Source organism: Populus nigra, chromosome 4, assembly GCF_951802175.1.
Source record: "Populus nigra chromosome 4, ddPopNigr1.1, whole genome shotgun sequence".
NCBI classification, from domain to species: Eukaryota; Viridiplantae; Streptophyta; class Magnoliopsida; order Malpighiales; family Salicaceae; genus Populus; species Populus nigra.
Genome location: NC_084855.1, coordinates 5,366,553 through 5,388,276, shown reverse-complemented (window position 1 = coordinate 5,388,276; position 21,724 = coordinate 5,366,553). Strand labels below are relative to the sequence as shown.

Below are 21,724 nucleotides of genomic sequence, written 5' to 3'. Positions count from 1 at the left end.
TCCAAACCAAAATTCCTAGCTCCCCTGCCTCTACATGTCAGATACCTTGCAGTTTTATAATTAATGGAAGTTTACGGTTTACACAAAGAAACGACTGCTTTCTAGGGTAGTGTTTGATTGTTTTCTCCACCGAGAAGCTAACAACTCTGCAAAAATAGAGTTTAAATATGTTTAAAGGGGAAAACCTACGCCATTAAAACTTGGAATTTCGACTTCATAAAAATTATTCAGGAAAAATTGAAAAGGAGTGAAAAATCCACAGTAAAATAAGTGATTTTTTTGGAGGCCAAACACATAAATATTCTGATATAATTCTAAATCCATGAAATAAATTAGAAATCCTCGATATCTTAGAAGTGTTATTTTCTGATAACTAATTAATTTTTTATTAATATAGATGTTTTGATTAGTTTTTATATACCTTAATTAATTTTACAGGTTCTGAAATTAATAACTTTATAAATTTTTAGTGGTTTTAAAAAGACTCAAACTCATAATTATTAAAATATAACTAATTAAACTACCCCTCCAGATTCCAGAAACTATTCTTGAAAACATGTGGGATGCTCTTTATGATCTATGGCATGGAAGAGGAGGACTAACCATGACCATGAGTTGAGGTCGAGGGTTGATGCCCGAAAGGGCTGCTTACGTATTTAACGGACACGTGTCTAAGATCCCAAAAACAGACGTCCCCGGGACCTCAATCATAACTCTAAGGAGAGATCAGCAAGGCATAAAATTAAGGATATGTGAGATACAAACCGGGGCAGGCACCAACCCGATCCACCTGATAAGGGCAGGAATTGCCTTTTCATTTTTTGTCGTATACATTTGTCTCTCTTTCCCCTCCAATATTTGTTTCTTCCCTTTGTTTTGAGGAAGCTTTATCACTTCATTTCCAAAACTTTGAATCTGTAACATCAAATACGAGATCTGATTAATTAACAAGAGATCAGCCAGATGAGTGAAGTCAGCAGCAACCAAAAGAACACCAATAATGCCGCAACTAACACCAGTGAAGCCCCTCGTGAACGGGGATTTGGGCAGCCTTCTCGGCCAATGGCACCGCCCAAGAGAGGAGGTATAAAGAAGAAGATGTGGGAGGATTTTACTGGTAAACCCTCCTCTTCCAACCCTCCAACTGGTAATACTTAGAGTTCCGCATGGTATTTGCCTTGATTGCTGTACATGTACATATGTTTCTCCTTTAATTAGTTGGGGTTTGTGCGCTTCTCTTTTCTTGAAGTAACTGCCGTGATCTCCAGCTTAGCTTAATAGAGTTGCTGGGATGAAGAATAGGAGCTTTTTCTTTTTTGGTTTAATCTGAGGAATAAAAGGGGCTCGAGCTCATAGTTATCGTGTGCTATATATATGGGCTGAATTCTTCTAATGTGGCAGGGATATCCTTTATAATGTTATTTATTAACCGAGCATGACTTGAATATCTATTATATTGCCAGTGGCCTTACGATTTGGTTTCTTGGCCCCTGGTTAAGTACTTCAATCCCTTGTTTTAATCTTCTCTGTATAATTTGAATTTGATCTAATGTCGCGTGTTTTATTGAAGATGACCCGCTTACTCCAACTGAACAATTTCGCGACTCTGCTACCCCTCTTTTAATGTAATTTCCAGCTGCCATGCGAATTTAATCCTCATCTTATTTTCATTTTTGAAGGTCTTTTTTCTGTTGTTGAAAGAACTCTTTGATTTATGAACAATTAAGTTACTATATGTCTGTGTTGATAATCATGAATGGCGTCATATAAAAAAAGGGCACTTGATGTTATCTCGCCGTTTTAGCATCAAGCAGTGTTTGGGATAACATGGGAGGGAGCGTTGTTTTTTTCCTTCTTGTTGTCAATGGACGTTGTTCAGGTACCTAGCCGCAACCACATAAAAGAGTCAGTAATTGTTGAACTTTTGCAGTAGGGCACTTTTGGAAAGAGAAACCTCGGACCCCACAGTCTGCACCGCTACCAAATTGAACAGATAAAAAACCTGTCCTCAATTCCTCCTCCCTGTAATGCGTCCCTGTCACTGGAAGCTGTCATGCAGTGCTTTCAAGGGGTGAAAAAGCAACATAATAATTTGCAGCTTAAGCTTTCATGGGGCTTGCAGACTTCGGGATATGGTGCGCTTTTAACATGCAGTTAGAGTTCACCAAGAGGGTGCTTCTATGGTTAGATTGGAGTATAAGTTGGTGGTGTCAGAGTTGAACTCCGAGGAGGCGTGAAGGAGGATTCATAGATTGCGCAAAGGGTATCATGGATTATATTACCCAGAATCAATCCAATATAAAATCACGACATCAAAATTCTACAAGTTCTAATCATGGTTTATCCAGTGACTGGAAGGCAATTCTATACTTTGGAAACTCTACCAGGTCAACTCTGAAGACTTTTAAAAAGAAAATATTTTGAATGAATGGCTAGTCTAATCTGACTCAATAATCCACGTGTTCATCCAACAACTCAAGGAAGGGGGCCTTAAACTGTATAAGACCTTGAAACGAATACTACAACTATGCGCACAAGCTTCCTCGGAATAGTCATTCTCAAAATGCCACAAGATAAGACCGCGGCTATGCTAAAGAGCTTGTTTGGCAGTGTGATTACATGTGTTTTTTAAATAACTTCTCGTGTTAAAATATATGTCAACAATATTTTTTTATTTTTTAAAAATCATTTTTGACATCAGTACATCAAAACGATCCAAAACGTACAAACCATATTAAATTTTAAACCGCGGCTATGCTAAAAGCAGTATTTGAAAAACCGCGGCTATTCTAAAAGCAGTATTTGAAAAAATGAAATTATGTTTATTAAAATTTTTATTTTTTCTTATAAAATTATTTTTTTATATTTTTTAAATTGTTTTGGAAATGTTTTTGAAATTGTACTTATTAAAAATTTAATTTTTTATATTTTTTAAATTGTTTTGAAAATGTTGTTGAAATTGTGTTTATTAAAAACTTAATTTTTTTATATAAAAATAATTTTTTATGTTTTTTAAATTATTTTGATGTATTAATAACAAAAATATTATTTTAATATATTTTTAAAAAACAAAAATTATATCCCGATTATTATTATAATCCCAAACACTCCTTTCATATGTAACTACAGGAAGTAAAGATTATATTACAAGGTGTTCTCCTTTTTGTTCTACAAATTTATCCGCTTGTCATTATTGTTCTTTTTATTTTAAATACTTTTGTTTTAGCTTGTTCTTCCAATCTTTAACTAGTTTTGATTATTAAACACTCACTAATATACCTGGTATTATCTAAAGTGACTTTTGACAGTTGTCTCTACAACGGATAACGAACAAAGGATGTAAATTCATTACAAACAAAAAACATAAAAATAATCATGTTATATTACAGGTTAAATCAATTTTTTTTAACATAAAAAAATGCTTAGATATTAGTAACATGTTTTCTAGCATAATTTTTTAAAACTTTACAGGTAAACTTGATATGATTTAATCATTTTAATAATCTAAAATTATTTTCGATGCTTGATTAGTTCTAATTTTAACTCGAAAAAAAATCAAGATGATATCTTTTTTTAAAAAATAAAAATTGATACGACAACTTATTAGATTGACTCGAGCAACCACAGTTAACATGTCAAATCCATAATTCTAGTTATAAGACTGTGATAATCTTATAGAAAGCAAATTAAAATAAATTATAAAGTTTAATTCTCAATCAATTTAATATTATAGAATGAAATTAATGAAAAATGCAATTAAAAAGAGACATAATCCATAAAACCTATGACATAAGTTATGAAATTGAGATAATCTCTAATAAAACAAATTAGAATAAATCATGAATTTCAATTCTTATTTAGCTCAATATTAAAAGATAAAAAAAATTATCAAAAAGAAAAAAAAAATCTTAAGTTAATTAAATGATGAAATTAAAATAAAAAAAATAAAGAAAAAAAAAGAAAAAAAGGGAAAGCATTGTTCGAATAACAATAAATTTATGTTTTTTTAAAATAAATTAATAATAATTTTCCCAAAAGCCTCTTTCATTTCCTAGGAAGTATATGGACTAAGCTACTGTATTCGTAATTCTTTTCAGGCCTGAACGGAGATGTTTGGTCGTAAATAATTCTAAACAGTTATGTTTATAAAAAATTAAAATTAAAATTAAAAGAAAATTCATAGAGGAGCATAGCCACTCCTATTCTACAACGGAGGGCCCATTGGATCTCATAGTAAATCATCAAAGTGGGTCCAATGATACGGATAAGCCCATCATTGTAGGAATAAACATACACAGCTAAGAGTCCCAGATTTACGGCACTTGGAAGACCTGATTTTAGATGCATTCACCCTAGCCCAGTTGAATAAGCCCAAAACGTTTGTCATCTAATTCTAAACCTTGCATACCTAATAGTTTCGTTTTTTTATTTTTTACATAAAATATTTTATAAGTAAAATATATTTTCATAAAATATCTTCCAAATGATAGTAATAATAAAAAAAAGTTTTGATGATAAAATAATAATAATAATAAAGAAAGTAATGATAATAAAAAAATAAAAAAATAATGATAAAGTAACAATAATAGTAGAGGAGATGATAATAAAATGATCGTAAAAAAAAATAAAGAAAAGATAATAGTGAGATATAAATTGTGGTGAAAATAGTTGGATGGTATTATAAATGAATTGTTATTTATGAAATATTTTATAAATTTCATGAGCTAAAAATATTTTATAACAAATGAAATTGGTTTGAAAATTCATTGTTAAATATTTTTTTATTAATTATTTTTTAAGAAAATATTTTCTAAAAAATATTTTGTAAACAGACAAAAAAAATATATAAAAAATATTTTTTTTTGTAAAACAAAAGAAATAGACACTAAGTTCAAATGTATAGCAGAATGTTTACCAGATTGATCAGAAAAATAGAAAAACTTTGTCATATACAAAATTAAATTCTCTTGCAACCGGAAGAGCACAACGTGCCAGAATCCTGATGTAATCTGTTCTTCCGCTCTTTGTTATTCAAAATTTACCATTGATCTACACACGTTTCTTTTTTTTTTTTACACGAAATACAGCAATCCTCGTCAGCATGGAATATTTTAGGAGTGTTTATAAGTGTCTTAATTATTATTTTTTAAAATATTTTATTATTCAGAATTATATTAAAGTATTATATTTTTTTAATTTTTAATTTTTATTTTTAATATCAGTACATCAAAATATTTTAAAACTATAAAAAATAATTTTAAATAAAAAAATTAAATTTTAACTAACCTTCATTTAAACTGGCAATCTCAGACTGTAAATCCCAAATCACAAAGGGTAATAGAAAATTTTTAGTGCACAAGTCCCGCCTCTGAAACTAGAACTATGGTGTCCATGCATTCTCAAGAAAGATGAGTACGGTCAGTGTTATCATAGCCAATCATAGCTTAAACTAGTAAAGTTATATTACTAGTTTGTTTTTTAATATTTAGAAAAAGTTTTAGAATTTTTATTGCAAGTTAACCTTGAATTAAAATTATTAAGAAAAATATTCTGCATTACAATTTTAAATATATATTTAAATAGTATTTGATATTGTGATAATGATTATTTTTTAAAGTAATTTTTACTTGAAAATATATTAAAATAATTTTTTAAAATTTTTTAAAATTTATTTTTAATATACTATACCAAAACAATTTAAAAATATTAAAAAAATAAAAATAAATTTTAATTTTATAAAAAGCATGGTTGTATCTAAGAAAAACAATGTCTTAATCTAGCGGGTTAAATATGAAAGCTTTTATAAAGCAGCCAGCATCATATTCTACATATAACCGTTATCCAACGGAATCAATCCCCGGCAACCGAATTCAAAATCTTGAAAAGCAAAAGCCAGCCATCACCTTCCCTTCACCTTTTCAGATTCAACTTCCTAGACTATATAAAAATGCTATACCATGTTCTTTAAGCCTGCAGTCCAAATCTCAGTTGCCTCTTCATCCATTTCAAATCTAACAAAATGGGTTGTTGCATTAGTAAATGCAGACCCAAGAAACGTTCCTTTGAAGAATGTCATGGTAACAATGTCGAAGACAAGCTCGTGATCTCTCAGGCTCCAAAAACTCCCAAGATTCCTGTTCCTGTATCAAATAAAATCTCCCCATCCCCTCCTTCACCTACCACATCTACATCTTCTTCTGGCTCTGCTTTTACTTGTTGTACCAATAGCAACACCACCACAATTAGTTCATGCTCATCACTCTCTAGTGGATCTTCGATCTTGAACTCAAAAGATCGATCATTCTCCAACGAGTTTTTGTGGTCATGTGTCAAGGAAAATCCGCACATAATCCGCATCAATTCAATTAAGGAACGATCACAATTGCTAGCATCGCCAAATGTGTATTCCAGAAAACTGGGCTCACCAGCAAAACAAGTCGTGGCACCAATGAAGCAATCGATCCCACAAAAGGTAAACACATCGACACCCCATAAAAGAGTTCGATCGAACTCACCAACAGCACTAACACGACAAAAGAGCTTTCGTAAGGAGCCAGATAGGTTTAATCCTTCACATTCTCTACCAATCAGTAGAACTTTAAGGTCACCATCGCCTAGCAGGCGATTTAATGGAGATAGTGGCAGGGGGATCTTGACAATTACGCCAAAGGAAAGTTGTTCAGCGCGTACGGTTGGTGCCAGGGTAAATTCAGCTAATTCCTTTTCTTCAACTGCAAGAAAGGAAAATTTGAGGCTGCCTAGTCAATACATCAATTCGAGCCAGCTTCGTTCTTGTCTGAGGAATAGAGAGACTTGCATTCATCGTATTAGCTCTAAAATAGATGAAGATGCAGTAAAAGAAGCACTAGCTCAACAAGATAGCGACTCTATTCCCATGGAAGACATCGACAATCCTCTCATTTCCTTGGATTGTTTTATATTTCTGTGAAATCGTGTGTGCATGCCCTCCTTAAATTGTTGTGCTGTTCATAAGAATCTTTCCTTTCTTTCTTTGTTTTTCTCTTCTCTCCAAGAGGATATTCATTATTAATTGGTTTCTTTTTCAGTTTTTTCTTAATCAGTTTCATTTATTGGTTTCAAAATGATCAACTAGATCAGAATTTCTGTATCGATTGTAAAAGAAGATATATATATAAAAGAAAAAAGGATCTGTTTGTTTCCTTATATATTGGATGTTTCATGTTTGCTGGATTGCGGCTGGAGCTTTTTATTTATTTTTTTATTTTAATGAATTGGTTAAAAATCATCGGAGTTCCTGGACTGCATACTTTCGTGGAATTAATCCCTATACAATGAACTCAATGTTTTTTTTTTATTCTTTAAATGGCCTGCGCCGTTGATTTGTAGTGCCCCTGAACGTGAAACGCCATCGTCTCTTCAAATTCAAGAGTAGGTAACCTCGGATTTATGCTTCGGTTGATGTAGATCTAGTACATGAACTTGATAGGTTGTTTCGTACTGTTTTTTTTCCGGTTTTCATGGTTAAAAACAAATATCTTGATGGTTTTTAATTTTATAATGAAGAATTTAGTTTGGCTGTTTAGAAAAAAGGTTAAATATAAGAGGATGAAAAGTAAAAGTAAGTTGAAATGATAACTTTTGATTTAAAAAGAATTATTTTCTTTACATGACTACTATCTTTCAGGTTACCTAGTCTCTTAAAAAACACCCTGCTATACATTGTTCCTCTGCAAGAATTTTTGTTTGTGAGAAATTAACAAAGGTTCAATAGCTAATTAACAATTGTTCCTTTGGGCTAAAGTAACCTCCCTTGCCCCTTTACTTTTTCTTTAAAAAAAATTAATTTTGATTTTGATTTAAAAGGGGTTTGTGTCATGCGTGAGATAATTCGTTGTTTTACCGGCGTTTGATTAACGGCAGACAGCTACGAGTACACAAACCTCTGCCACACGGCTAGTGCAAGTAAACTCCACAAGTGGACCCGCAGGATTAGACTGTGAAGGTGGAATCTAGCTGACTTTAAAAGGTTACCTCTCAAGTGAAGGTCGCACATCCACTCTATTTGCCATGCAGTTTCTTGAAATCAATTGCCTCGCCGTTTGATTTACGGCAGACGGCTACCAATACACAAACCTCTGTCACGTAGCAAGTGCAAGTAAATTTGCTGACTATGATAAAATGATGGATCTGGCTGAGAATTCTTTCCTACGTCGAGGTTCTAATTGAGATAAGAAAAATCGAGGACCTAATTGAAATTGACCTCAAAGTTTGGGGATTTTATAATGAGATTTCTCAAGGAAAAAATGTACTGACACTTCCATATTCAAAATTAGGGGGCTTGACTTAGTCGGTAAAAAGGCTTCGATTCTAGTAAGTTCTTGCTTGCAAGTCCTCCACCACACGCTCTTTTAGATATTCAGTCACGTATATCCCAACTGGCATTCAAGCCTAATAATTTGGTCTTCCGTCGACCAATATCGTGGTAATTTGCTTTATAAAAAAGGCTAGCTGCCACAGTGAGTTTTACACCACCCGACTCCATTCTAATTAAACAGAAAAGTAGCTGTCATGAGAATTCGAGGAATGGCCTTACAGTTCACAATAACAGGAGTGTTGTTAGCAGCAGTTACAGCAGCAACAGAGCTTCCTATAGCGAAGCCTGGATGCCAAGAAGATAGATGTGGGAATGTTAGTATCCCATATCCATTTGGCACGGGAGAAGATTGCTACTACGACTCTAAGTTCCTCATAACTTGCAACCATACTTTCAACCCTCCAAAAGCGTTTTTAGGAAATGGTACAATAGAAGTCACAGAAATAACCCTTGATGGGAAGCTACGCATCATGCATTATATAGCTAAGGATTGCTATAATCAGGCAGGTGCACCAACAAAGAGCAACAGTCCCTGGATAAACCTATCCATCGAAGGTCCATACGTTTTTTCTGACACTGACAATATGTTCGTCGCTATCGGCTGTGATACTGAAGCTGAAATGCTAGGTAGGCGAGAAGACAAGAATGATACATACCAGGTAGGATGCATTTCCGAATGTAGCAACAAAAAATATGTGCCAAACACATGCTCCGGAATTGGTTGCTGCCAAACCTCCCTTGCCAAAGGAATTAAGTACTTCGACCTGAGCTTGTATAGTTCCAATAATCATACGGGAATCTGGGAATTCAATCCTTGCGGCTTTGCTTTCATTATTGAAGATAAGCAGTTCACCTTTTTTCCAAGTAACCTGTCGGATTTGGAGAAAGTAGAGAAGCTTCCTATTATAGTTGATTGGAGTCTTGGGCGCAATAAATGCGAAACCTTGGAAAAGAACAGGATGTCTAATGCATGTCAAGGACAGAGCAAATGTCATGACCCTGAAAATGGGTCTGGGTACATTTGCCAATGCTTAGATGGCTATCAAGGAAATCCATACCTCCCAAATGGTTGCCGAAGTATGCATTTCTTTTTCTTAATTTTATCCCTTTTTTTTATAATTTTTTACTTACAGATTTAAAGAGAGTAAAATTATTTGTAATTGATTTCGAGGAGATCTCTAATCTGATTTTTCGAGATTGGATTACTTGAAATTATGAGAATTTACTATAGTTTTACATAAAGGCTTCTCTTTATGATGCTTCTGCAGACATTAATGAATGCTCAGATCCAAAAGTAGCCCACAATTGCAGCCACAATTGCATCGACACCGAAGGGAATTATACATGTTCTTGCCCCAAGGGGTACCATGGAGATGGGAGAATAGATGGAGAACGCTGCATCCGCAATCGATCATCAGTGATTCAGGTCGCTGTCGGTAAGTTCGTATATCATCCTCTTCATTTTCAATCCCGATGTTCATGTACATACTATTGTGTATATATCTTTCAAGTGCCATTAAAGGTAACTGTTTGTTTTTTTGGTTTCTCATTTTAATTTGGATAGGATATATACATGTGCCAATTTTTAGTTCTCATTATTTAGATGAGGCTGTGATAGGCAGTATTATTAAAACTATATCACAGTCCCTACTTCTAGTTCATCCTAATACTTGGTTTTCTCGATCAGAGACCTAAGTTTAATACTCATACTGGCCTCTTGTAGCAGGAATTGAGTGTAGATTTTTGTTAATTTTCTTTTCAGGATTCTTACAGTTTCAAAGTAAATACTGAAATTCATGCAGTTGTTAAGAAGTATTGTGATAAATGGTTGACCGGATGTCAGAGCATTGGCTGGAATTTATTTTATCAATATAATTTGAAGTAGCTGGTGATGCAAAAGTGACTTGTCACGACCCGAGTCCCGGATCCATGACCGGCACATAGGCAAGGTTCCCTTCCAAGGTTCCATACCTATGCGAACCCAAACTTACACACAACTTATCCTAACTCAATCAGAGTTCAACGCAGCATTAATAACAAAATCAACTTCATAATATAATTGAATTGTCTTAATACAAAAGTTTATAAAAGTTCAGAGTTTTGGAGCACTAACTAGACATAAAGGAAAGGTACAAATTACTACCAAAAGAGCAGGTTCTGAAGGTCCAACAAAATGACCTGCTATCAAGCTATAAGCCTGAAAAGGATAAATAATGAGATGGTGAGTTCAACAACTCAGTGAGTAGATAACGTTCAATATACACACACGAGGTAATACAGCAATGAGAAATATATATACAAGTATGGATTTAGGTTCTTATGGAAGTGTTCTCAAATTGGCCATAACAAGAAGATCATATGGTAAAACTCATCAGAAAATCAAAATGCAATGAGCATGAGGCTTCGTACTGTGGGATGATCAGTCCACACAGGTTGGTGACTCCCCCGACCAACTAGGGTTCAGATACGATGTGCACAAAGACTAACACTACCCTGTTAGCATGGGTATTCTGACTGACATACCATAGGTTCATAATCATAATCTAACAAACATATTCATATCTCAAAACTCAACTCATGACATCAATCAAATGAGGAGCTATCAATTCAGAAGTCAATTCAAAATATATGTTGGTTCATATCAAGAATTCAGATTCAATAATTGATCATGCTTTATCAAAACAAGGATAATAATTAACATATATATTATCAAGAAGCATGATCCAATTCATATTAGCAAATCAAATATTTATAATATTTCTCATGCATATGGAAAATTATCCACTCACCTGACTCAAAAGCAACAAAACTCAAAGCTGATATCGAAGAAAATCCTACTGACGTCCCGCCGGTAGAATATCAGGATTATCTGAATATAAAGGAGACATATTTAAGAATGACTCAAAAGAATATATATAACCTATTTAATACACTTATCTAAGGGTGTATTCCATAACCCTATATATTTTTGAACTAACTAGTTATCTTTCCTAAAAACCCAACATTTAACGGTTTTCCCGAAATCTAATCCATAATAAAACAATTAATAAAATTGGTAATAATTCACTAAATAACCCTCAATTATTCATCAAAATAATCTGAAAAAAGTAATATTACAGCTAGGGACTAATCTGTAATTTATCATATTCTTAAGGGTTAAATTGCAACTTTTGTCAAATTGGAGGACCAAACTAAAATTTATCATAAATCCATGAATATACTGAAATTATGTCCATAATTCATCCTCATTTCTGTCCAGATCATCTCATTATACTCCAGGGACCATTCTGGAATTTTACCAAAGTTTGGGGACTAAACTGTAATTTTCCAAAATTGAGGGACCAAATTGAATTTTCGTCATCTTCAACCTCCAACTCAGAATTCTCACAGGTTACCTACTGTTCTTGCCAAATTTCTAACTCAACATTCACCATTTACACAATTCATAACTCAAAATCATCATCTTTCAATTCAATCTCTCAAAATCAACCAAATAATCAAATACCCACAACAATTAACTCTATAACATTCAACTTAATTCATCAATTAACCCAAAACACAAATTTTCAAAACCCTAACATTTATCAAAACCAAAATTAAAAGCTCAATAATACAAATTTATATATTTAACAACTTAAATCTTACCTTTAAACTTATTTCCTCCAACTCCTTTTCTTTTTCCCTTATTTTCCCCTCTTTTCTCTTCTTCTTCTTCTTCCTCTTTCTCCCTTCTCTCTCCCGTCAGTTTTTACTCTAAATTTTCTGATCTCTTGTTTTTTTTTTTTTTCTATTTATATATATTATGTATTTATACAATTACTACAATACCCTTCATTTAATTATACCCACTTCTAAACTACCAAGGGCTCTATAGCCTTTTCCTATCTATTTATATTCAAAACATTACAATCTCCCCACCTTATAAAAGTTTCGTCCTCGAAACTTAATAAAAAAAAGATTGAATACTTACCGAGATTATCGAAAAGATGAGGATACTCCTCACGCATCTTATCCTCGAGCTCCCAGGTCGCTTCCTCACGTGAATGACCTTTCCATTTCACTTTCACTGAAGCTATATCCTTCGACCTAAGCTTCCTCACTTGTCGGTCGACTATAGCTTCTGGTTGCACCTCATAAACCATATCATCCCTCAATTCAATGGGATGAACCTCTAACACATGTGATGGATCTGACATATACTTCCTTAGCATTGAAACATGAAATACCGGATGAATAGCAGACAAGTTTGGTGGTAATGCTAACCTATAAGCAACCGCCCCAACTCTCTCCAGAATCTCATACGGTCCAATGAATCGAGGACTTAACTTGCCTTTCTTCCCAAACCTGAATACTCCTTTTGTCGGTGATACTTTTAAGAACACACAATCACCCACTGAAAACTCTAAGTCACGCCTTCTTCTATCCGCGTAACTTTTCTGTCTACTCTGAGCTGTTTGAAGCTTCTTTCTAATTACCTCTATCTTCTCTGAGGTAATCTGAATCAACTCCGGTCCCATTAGCCTTTTCTCACCAACCTCAAACCAACAAACCGGTGATCTACACTTCCGACCATACAAAGCCTCATAAGGTGCCATCTCTATGCTAGCCTGATAACTATTGTTGTAAGCAAATTCCACTAATGGTAGGAACTTACTCCAACCAACTCCAAAATCCATGACACAAGCCCTCAGCATATCCTCCAAGATCTGAATAGTCCTCTCAGATTGACCATCTGTCTGAGGGTGAAAAGCTGTACTCAACTGCACTTTAGTACCCATAGCTTCTTGGAATTTCACCCAAAATCGCGATGTAAACTGTGGACCTCTATCAGACACTATTGAGATTGGCACTCCATGCAACCGTACAATCTCACTAATAAACAATTCCGCCAACTTTGCATATCCATAAGTAATCTTAACTGGCAGAAAATGGGCTGATTTTGTCAACCTGTCAACAATCACCCATATTGAATCATAACCCTCCTGACTCCTAGGCAATCCTGTCACAAAGTCCATTGTGATCCTTTCCCACTTCCATTCTGGAATCAACAATGGTTGCAACAATCCAGGAGGTTTCTGGTGTTCACCCTTTACCCTCTGACAGGTCAAACACCTAGAAACAAAATCTGCTACATCAGCCTTCATCCTATTCCACCAATAACACACCTTAAGGTCTTTATACATCTTGGTGGAACCTGGATGCATTGTGTAAACTGTCTGATGTGCCTCTACCATCAATTCTCTCCTCAGATCATCTACATCAGGTACACAAAGTCTATCCCTATATCTCAGCACATCATCATCACCTATCACAAAACCTGCAGCTTTACCCTGCTCAACTTCATTTCTAATCCTAAGTAGTGAATCATCTTTCTTCTGAGCTGCTTTTATCTTATCAAACAAATCTGACTTAACCTGAAAATGAGCAATCATTGCTCCAGCTTCACTAAGATCAAATCTGGCTCCTTCATCCACCAACTCATGCAGCTCCCTAATCAGAGGTCTTCGTACCTCCTGAATATGAGCTAAGCTCCCTGATGATTTTCTACTCAAAGCATCGGCAACTACATTTGCCTTACCTGGGTGGTAATGTATGGTACAATCATAATCCTTCAGCAGTTCCATCCATCTCCTCTGCCTCAGGTTTAGATCTCTCTGCTGAAAGATATATTTCAAACTCTTGTGATCTGTGAAGATCTCACAAGTTTCACCATACAAGTAGTGCCTCCAAATCTTCAAGGCAAAAATTACAGCCGCCATCTCTAAATCATGTGTAGGATAGTTCTGTTCATGCTTCTTCAGCTGCCGTGAAGCATAGGCAATAACCTTGCCATGCTGCATTAGAACACATCCTAACCCCACTCTCGAAGCATCACAATACACTGTGTAACCACCAGAACCTGATGGTACTGCCAGAATAGGCGCTGTAGTCAATCTCTCTTTCAACTCTAAGAAACTTTTCTCACAAGCTTCAGACCACTGAAACTTAACATTTTTCTGCGTTAACTTAGTCAATGGTGCAGAAATCCGAGAAAAGTTCTCCACAAACCTCCGATAATAGCCGGCCAACCCTAAAAAACTTCTTATCTCTGTCGCCGAAGTAGGCCTAAGCCACTGCTTAACTGCCTCAATCTTTTGAGGATCAACCTCAATCCCATTCCTTGACACTACATGCCCAAGAAATGCTACACTCTCCAACCAAAACTCACTCTTTGAGAACTTGCCATACAACTGATGATCTCGCAAAGTTTGAAGCACCATTCTCAAGTGCTGCTCATGCTCCTCCCTAGACCTTGAATACACCAAAATATCATCAATAAAAACTATCACAAATCGATCAATAAACTGGCCAAACACTCTATTCATCAAATCCATAAAAGCTGCTGGTGCATTCGTCAACCCAAAAGACATCACTAAGAACTCATAATGACCATACCGAGTTCTGAAAGCTGTTTTTGAAATGTCCTCATCTCTTATCCTCAACTGATGATACCCAGATCGAAGATCGATCTTAGAAAAGAATTGAGCTCCCTGCAATTGGTCAAACAAATCATCTATGCGAGGGAGTGGGTATCTATTTCGAACTGTCACCCGATTCAGTTGCCTATAATCTATACACAACCTCAATGACCCATCTTTCTTCTTCACAAACAACACCGGGGCTCCCCAAGGGGACACACTTGGTCGGATAAACTTTTTATCCAACAAATCCTGCAGTTGTTCCTTTAGCTCCCTCAATTCTGCTGGTGCCATTCTATATGGTGCCATTGATATCGGTTCAGTACCCGGAACCAAATCAATACAAAACTCAATTTCCCTATACGGAGGCAATCCAGGTAAGTCATCGGGAAAGACATCAATAAACTCCCTAACTATAGGGACTTGGTCTAATTGGGGAACTTCTTTCTCTACATCCACTATATATGCTAGGTAGCACTGTATCCCTTTTCTAGCCATTTTCCTCGAGATAGCTGACAACATAATTGATGGAGACCCAATCTTATCTCCTTGAAATACCAACCCAACTTCTTCATCTAGATCAAATATTATTTTCTTACCCCAACAATTTACTGAAGCCCTATGCTTTGCCAACCAATCCATTCCCAAAATCACATCAAAATCAACCATATCTAAGACATTTAAGTCTCCCATAAAGATCTTATCTCCAATCTCTATTTCACAATCCAGATACACATACTTCACTAATATTAATTCATCTAAGGGAGTGGAGACTGTAATCGGGGATTTTAACAAGGTTGGTTGTTTATCTAACCTCATGGCAAAATATGGAGACACAAATGAATGGGTTGCACCCGTATCAAACAAAACTTTTGCTTCAAAAGAGCAAACAGGAAGAATACCTGAAACAACTGTGTTGGATGCCTGAGCATCCTGCTGAGTCAAGGCAAAAACTCTGGCATGCCCCTGACCCTGCTGTATCTGACCTCTATCACCTGCACCCCGACCTCTCTGACCACGGCCACCAAAACCTCTACCCCCATGAGCCACAGACTGGCTCGTCAATGGTGCCTGAATAGAATGCTGGACTGAAGCAGATAACCCCGAAGCTGACAACTGTCTCCTCGGGCACTCTCTGATCTTATGACCTATCTGGCCACAACTAAAACAAGCCCCAGTCCTTCTGTAGCACTCTGCACTAGTATGACTTCCTCCACAATGCTGACATGAAGAACTATCACTAGGTGAAACAAATGAACTACGAGGTGCAGTCTGAACTAAACTCTGAGTACCACTACTGCCACTCTGACCGCCTGAGCCACTAACTGACGGTCTCTGTCTAAACCTCCTCTGAACCCATGAGCCCTGACGGCCACTTCGTCCCCTAGACGGACCTGCACTTAATCCCTGTTGCCTAAAAGACTGACCCTCTTCTCTAGGCCTCTTAGACTGGCCTGCAATCATGTCCTCTAATTCTCGCGCCTCTATCAATCTGGCGCTGTCAACAGCTGAGGAGTATGATGGAAACACTTGTGACACCATCACCAAATACATAGAGGATTTGAGTCCTCTAATAAACCTCTTCACCCTCCACTCCTCAGTGGGTAGAAGATGCTCTGCATACCTAGACAGCTGAGTAAACTTCAGATCATACTCATCCACTGTCATGCTCCCCTGAGATAGCCTCTCAAACTCATAAAGTCGAGCATCCCTGACGCTCTGAGGGAGAAACCTGTCTAAGAACATGGAGCTAAACTCCTTCCATGTCCACTGAGCCTCTACTGGTCTTGCTCTTTTTCTAGACTCAAACCAAGAGATTGCCACATCTCCTTCCAACCTGAACGATGCCAAACTCACAGCTCGGTGGTCTGTACATCCCAAAGCTTCACACCGTCGCCAAATATCATCTAGGAACCTCTGAGGATCCTCTGAACTGTCCATCCCAGTAAAAATAGGAGGTGCCAACTTCATGAAGTCATTCAACGGCACATTAACTCCCTGAACAGTGTGGGATGTCGAGGGTACATCTCTATCCCTCCTTCTATCTCTCTCCATAGAAAACTCTATCCAGGTCCGCACAACCTGGCTAAGTTGCTGAAACTCTGTAACAGGTTCAGGGTCAGCTACCCCCACATCTGTTTCATCAACCATATCTTCCTCTTCTATCTCCTGAGGCTCTTCCTCCACTGGTGGAGGTACCTCCTCAACATGTTGAGGCACGGGTGCACCGCGCCTCCTTCTTTGCCTTGCAGTTCTCAACCGCACAATAGGGACATCATCCTGATCATCCTCTACTCTAACAGTATCAGCTATTCGTCTATTCCTCGGCATTTCCTAAAATTAAAAAAAAAATGAGAGCACTCCAGTCATGCTAGAACAATAGCATGATAATTATCACAAAATTATAGGAAAGCATATCTATCACAAAGAAGAAGACATGCTTGATAAGAGTTTAAAATTTCAAAGGCAACAAACAAGACAATACGGATCCTAATGCTCCACTCATTATGAATTTAATTATATTATTGTTTCTTTAACCTAAAGCTCTGATACCACGTTTGTCACGACCCGAGTCCCGGATCCATGACCGGCACATAGGCAAGGTTCCCTTCCAAGGTTCCATACCTATGCGAACCCAAACTTACACACAACTTATCCTAACTCAATCAGAGTTCAACGCAGCATTAATAACAAAATCAACTTCATAATATAATTGAATTGTCTTAATACAAAAGTTTATAAAAGTTCAGAGTTTTGGAGCACTAACTAGACATAAAGGAAAGGTACAAATTACTACCAAAAGAGCAGGTTCTGAAGGTCCAACAAAATGACCTGCTATCAAGCTATAAGCCTGAAAAGGATAAATAATGAGATGGTGAGTTCAACAACTCAGTGAGTAGATAACGTTCAATATACACACACGAGGTAATACAGCAATGAGAAATATATATACAAGTATGGATTTAGGTTCTTATGGAAGTGTTCTCAAATTGGCCATAACAAGAAGATCATATGGTAAAACTCGTCAGAAAATCAAAATGCAATGAGCATGAGGCTCCGTACTGTGGGATGATCAGTCCACACAGGTTGGTGACTCCCCCGACCAACTAGGGTTCAGATACGATGTGCACAAAGACTAACACTACCCTGTTAGCATGGGTATTCTGACTGACATACCATAGGTTCATAATCATAATCTAACAAACATATTCATATCTCAAAACTCAACTCATGACATCAATCAAATGAGGAGCTATCAATTCAGAAGTCAATTCAAAATATATGTTGGTTCATATCAAGAATTCAGATTCAATAATTGATCATGCTTTATCAAAACAAGGATAATAATTAACATATATATTATCAAGAAGCATGATCCAATTCATATTAGCAAATCAAATATTTATAATATTTCTCATGCATATGGAAAATTATCCACTCACCTGACTCAAAAGCAACAAAACTCAAAGCTGATATCGAAGAAAATCCTACTGACGTCCCGCCGGTAGAATATCAGGATTATCTGAATATAAAGGAGACATATTTAAGAATGACTCAAAAGAATATATATAACCTATTTAATACACTTATCTAAGGGTGTATTCCATAACCCTATATATTTTTGAACTAACTAGTTATCTTTCCTAAAAACCCAACATTTAACGGTTTTCCCGAAATCTAATCCATAATAAAACAATTAATAAAATTGGTAATAATTCACTAAATAACCCTCAATTATTCATCAAAATAATCTGAAAAAAATAATATTACAGCTAGGGACTAATCTGTAATTTATCATATTCTTAAGGGTTAAATTGCAACTTTTGTCAAATTGGAGGACCAAACTAAAATTTATCATAAATCCATGAATATACTGAAATTATGTCCATAATTCATCCTCATTTCTGTCCAGATCATCTCATTATACTCCAGGGACCATTCTGGAATTTTACCAAAGTTTGGGGACTAAACTGTAATTTTCCAAAATTGAGGGACCAAATTGAATTTTCGTCATCTTCAACCTCCAACTCAGAATTCTCACAGGTTACCTACTGTTCTTGCCAAATTTCTAACTCAACATTCACCATTTACACAATTCATAACTCAAAATCATCATCTTTCAATTCAATCTCTCAAAATCAACCAAATAATCAAATACCCACAACAATTAACTCTATAACATTCAACTTAATTCATCAATTAACCCAAAACACAAATTTTCAAAACCCTAACATGACTTGAAATATCCAGACACTATTCTAGATTTATTTCATCTCAAATTTGCAGCCCATGGTATTTCAGAAAACAAAACTGAGAGGAATCTAATTTGATCCATATAAACTCTGGAACTTCGAAGCCCACAGCGTTTCAAAGTCAAATCCACTACAAATGTACTCGTTTATAATTTATTCTATATTGCCGCGGGATCATTTCAACCAGAACTTCTTGATGGGAAATTTTCTCTCTCCACCTTTTATACATGATTTCAAATATTTCTTATTAAATCGAAAGGTTTACTCGCTAAACAGAAGCAAAAAATTGCAACAATTCCCCCTATGATCTCAACCCCATTCGGGTATACTTAATGGAATTTTCATATCTGCAATGTACATAATTAATTACAAACTAATGTTTCAACATCCTTGTACATGTAGGAATTGGAGTGGGACTGACATCTTTGTTGATGGGAATTACTTGGCTGTACTGGGGATACAATAAATGGAAGCTAATGAAGCTCAAAGAGAAGTTCTTTAGGCAAAATGGTGGTCTAATGCTGGAGCAGCAGCTATCAAGAAGGGAAGGAGCCGTTACAGAAACGGCAAAAATCTTTACAGCTGAAGAACTCGAGAAAGCCACTGACAAGTACCATGAAAGTAGAATTCTTGGCCGTGGAGGTTTTGGTACAGTTTACAGGGGAACTTTAACAGATGGAAGAACTGTTGCAATCAAGAAGTCCAAAACAATCGATCAAAGCCAAATCGAGCAGTTTATCAATGAGGTGGTTGTTCTTTACCAAATCAATCACAGGAATGTGGTGAAGCTTCTAGGATGTTGCCTGGAGACAGAAGTCCCATTACTAGTTTATGAATATGTTGCAAATGGCACCCTCTATGACCACATTCACGACAAGAGTAAGGTGTCGGCCCTCACCTGGGAAATCCGTTTAAAGATAGCTTCTGAAACTGCAGGTGTTCTATCATATTTGCATTCCGCAGCTTCTGTGCCAATCATTCATAGGGATGTCAAGTCTACAAACATACTCCTGGACAACAGTTACACGGCAAAAGTGTCAGATTTTGGCACTTCTAGGTTAATTCCGTTGGATCAAGTTGAATTGTCAACGATGGTGCAAGGTACTCTAGGATACTTAGACCCTGAGTACCTGCACACAAGCCAACTGACGGACAAAAGTGATGTTTACAGTTTTGGAGTGGTTCTTGTGGAACTACTAACTGGGATGAAGGCAATTTCCTTCGATAAGCCTGAGGGGGTGAGGAATTTATCATCGTATTTTCTTTGTGCACTGAAAGAAGATCGCCTGGTCCATATTCTTCCGGATTGCATGGTGAACCAGGATAATATTAGGCAGCTGAAGGAAGTTGCCAACATTGCAAAGAAGTGCTTAAGAGTAAAAGGAGAGGAAAGACCTAACATGAAGAAGGTCGCAATGGAATTAGAGGGGCTAAGAACATCTGCAAAACATCCTTGGACTAATGACGAATCAAATGTAGAAGAGACAGAGTACTTGCTTGGTAAATCAGTGGAAACTGCTCGTTTTGAGGAAATGGCTGGTACAAGTGCTGGATATCACAGTTTACAGAATTATTTAATGCAATCACTGGATGGTGGCAGATGAACATTTTATTCTAGTGTCACAGCTTCGCTTGACAGTTTGCTTTGAATAATAGCTTGCGCCATGGCAATGCTTTTCTTTTCTATATTTCAGTCCGGTTCTGTTTTTGTTATAGTGGTCCTGTAATTTTAAAAGACGAAGAATTTCTGACAGTATGTCCAATATTCAACCCGCATTGAAACTCTTTATCCTATCTCCATTTTGCAATGTAATATTCCCGGTGATCTCCTTCTGAAAGCAAAAACATTGCTGGACAAACATTCGGGTGTATCATGTTTATCCAACTGGGTATGGGGCAAAAGAACTATGGGTATCTCCATATTTTAAATAAGAGCATGTGATTGACTCACAAACCACTTAAGTTTATTCAACTAAGCCTATTCACTTAATTACTATATATTAAGAACTATTTCGGTTAATAAAAATAAAAAAACAAAGTTTTATCATGTTTATCCAACTTGTCTTATTACAGGTCAAATAATTTTTTTTTTAATATTAAAAAACTAATATATAGGTGTTATTTGACATCGAGTAATTAAAAAGTATAATTATGAATAAAAAAAATCAATACTTATAATAAACTATAGTAAATATTATGTGTTAATAAAAATATATAAGATTTTAAACTAATTTTTACATGGTGGGGCAATTATTTTTGGCACCTCAGGTTTTTGCCATGCATGAACTTTTAAAAGCTAATTTTAGTTCCTGGTGAGGATTATAGATTATATAAAATTAAAACAACGTTTGCTCTTTCTGAACTCTATGCAATGGCGAATTCTAAGCCTTTGATTAAGGCTTGCTAATTACGAAACGGGTTTGAAATTGGTTATATCTCCCTTGTCGACGTCTTGTATTAATCGAATTCAAAGCAAGGGACAAGAAAATCTTTACGAGGTTTGCAAAGAGAGGAGACTTAAACGCATTTAAATTTTCAGGAGAAATTAATTATAATTTTGAAGCATGTTGACTGAAGATTAATACCACAGAAACATCCGTGAGAATGAAATACCCAGACTAATTGAGTTCTTGTCTGAGGAATAGAGAGACTTGCAT

General features: G+C 35.8%; 2 protein-coding genes and 1 long non-coding RNA gene across 3 annotated transcripts; 2 read left to right on the top strand and 1 right to left on the bottom strand.

The window, feature by feature from the left end:
- Window positions 1–5,845: 5,845 nt before the first annotated feature.
- On the top strand, window positions 5,846–7,189 carry LOC133691814 (uncharacterized). The gene has a single exon (XM_062112409.1). It carries the CDS (start codon window positions 6,020–6,022, stop codon window positions 6,947–6,949), a length of 930 nt encoding a protein of 309 aa, XP_061968393.1. The 5' UTR covers window positions 5,846–6,019; the 3' UTR covers window positions 6,950–7,189.
- Window positions 7,190–8,388: 1,199 nt separating this feature from the next.
- LOC133692818 (putative wall-associated receptor kinase-like 16) lies at window positions 8,389–20,861 on the top strand. Its single transcript, XM_062113966.1, has 3 exons — window positions 8,389–9,433; window positions 9,625–9,792; window positions 19,470–20,861. Exons 1-3 carry the CDS (start codon window positions 8,551–8,553, stop codon window positions 20,669–20,671), a joined length of 2,253 nt encoding a protein of 750 aa, XP_061969950.1. The 5' UTR covers window positions 8,389–8,550; the 3' UTR covers window positions 20,672–20,861.
- LOC133692819 (uncharacterized) lies at window positions 17,499–18,761 on the bottom strand. Its single transcript, XR_009841995.1, has 2 exons — window positions 18,258–18,761; window positions 17,499–17,665 (listed from the first exon to the last, which is right to left on the bottom strand). It is a non-coding gene; the product is annotated as an uncharacterized LOC133692819 (long non-coding RNA).
- Window positions 20,862–21,724: the final 863 nt, after the last annotated feature.

What these genes read in the sequence shown, in the direction of transcription:
- LOC133691814 (XM_062112409.1), top strand. Translation starts at nt 6,020, where the DNA reads ATGGGTTGTTGCATTAGTAAATGCAGACCCAAGAAACGTTCCTTTGAA.
- LOC133692818 (XM_062113966.1), top strand. Translation starts at nt 8,551, where the DNA reads ATGAGAATTCGAGGAATGGCCTTACAGTTCACAATAACAGGAGTGTTG. An exon ending in CCTCCCAAATGGTTGCCGAA is followed by an intron (nt 9,434 to 9,624) that starts GTATGCATTTCT and finishes ATGCTTCTGCAG; the next exon opens with ACATTAATGAATGCTCAGAT. An exon ending in AGTGATTCAGGTCGCTGTCG is followed by an intron (nt 9,793 to 19,469) that starts GTAAGTTCGTAT and finishes TTGTACATGTAG; the next exon opens with GAATTGGAGTGGGACTGACA.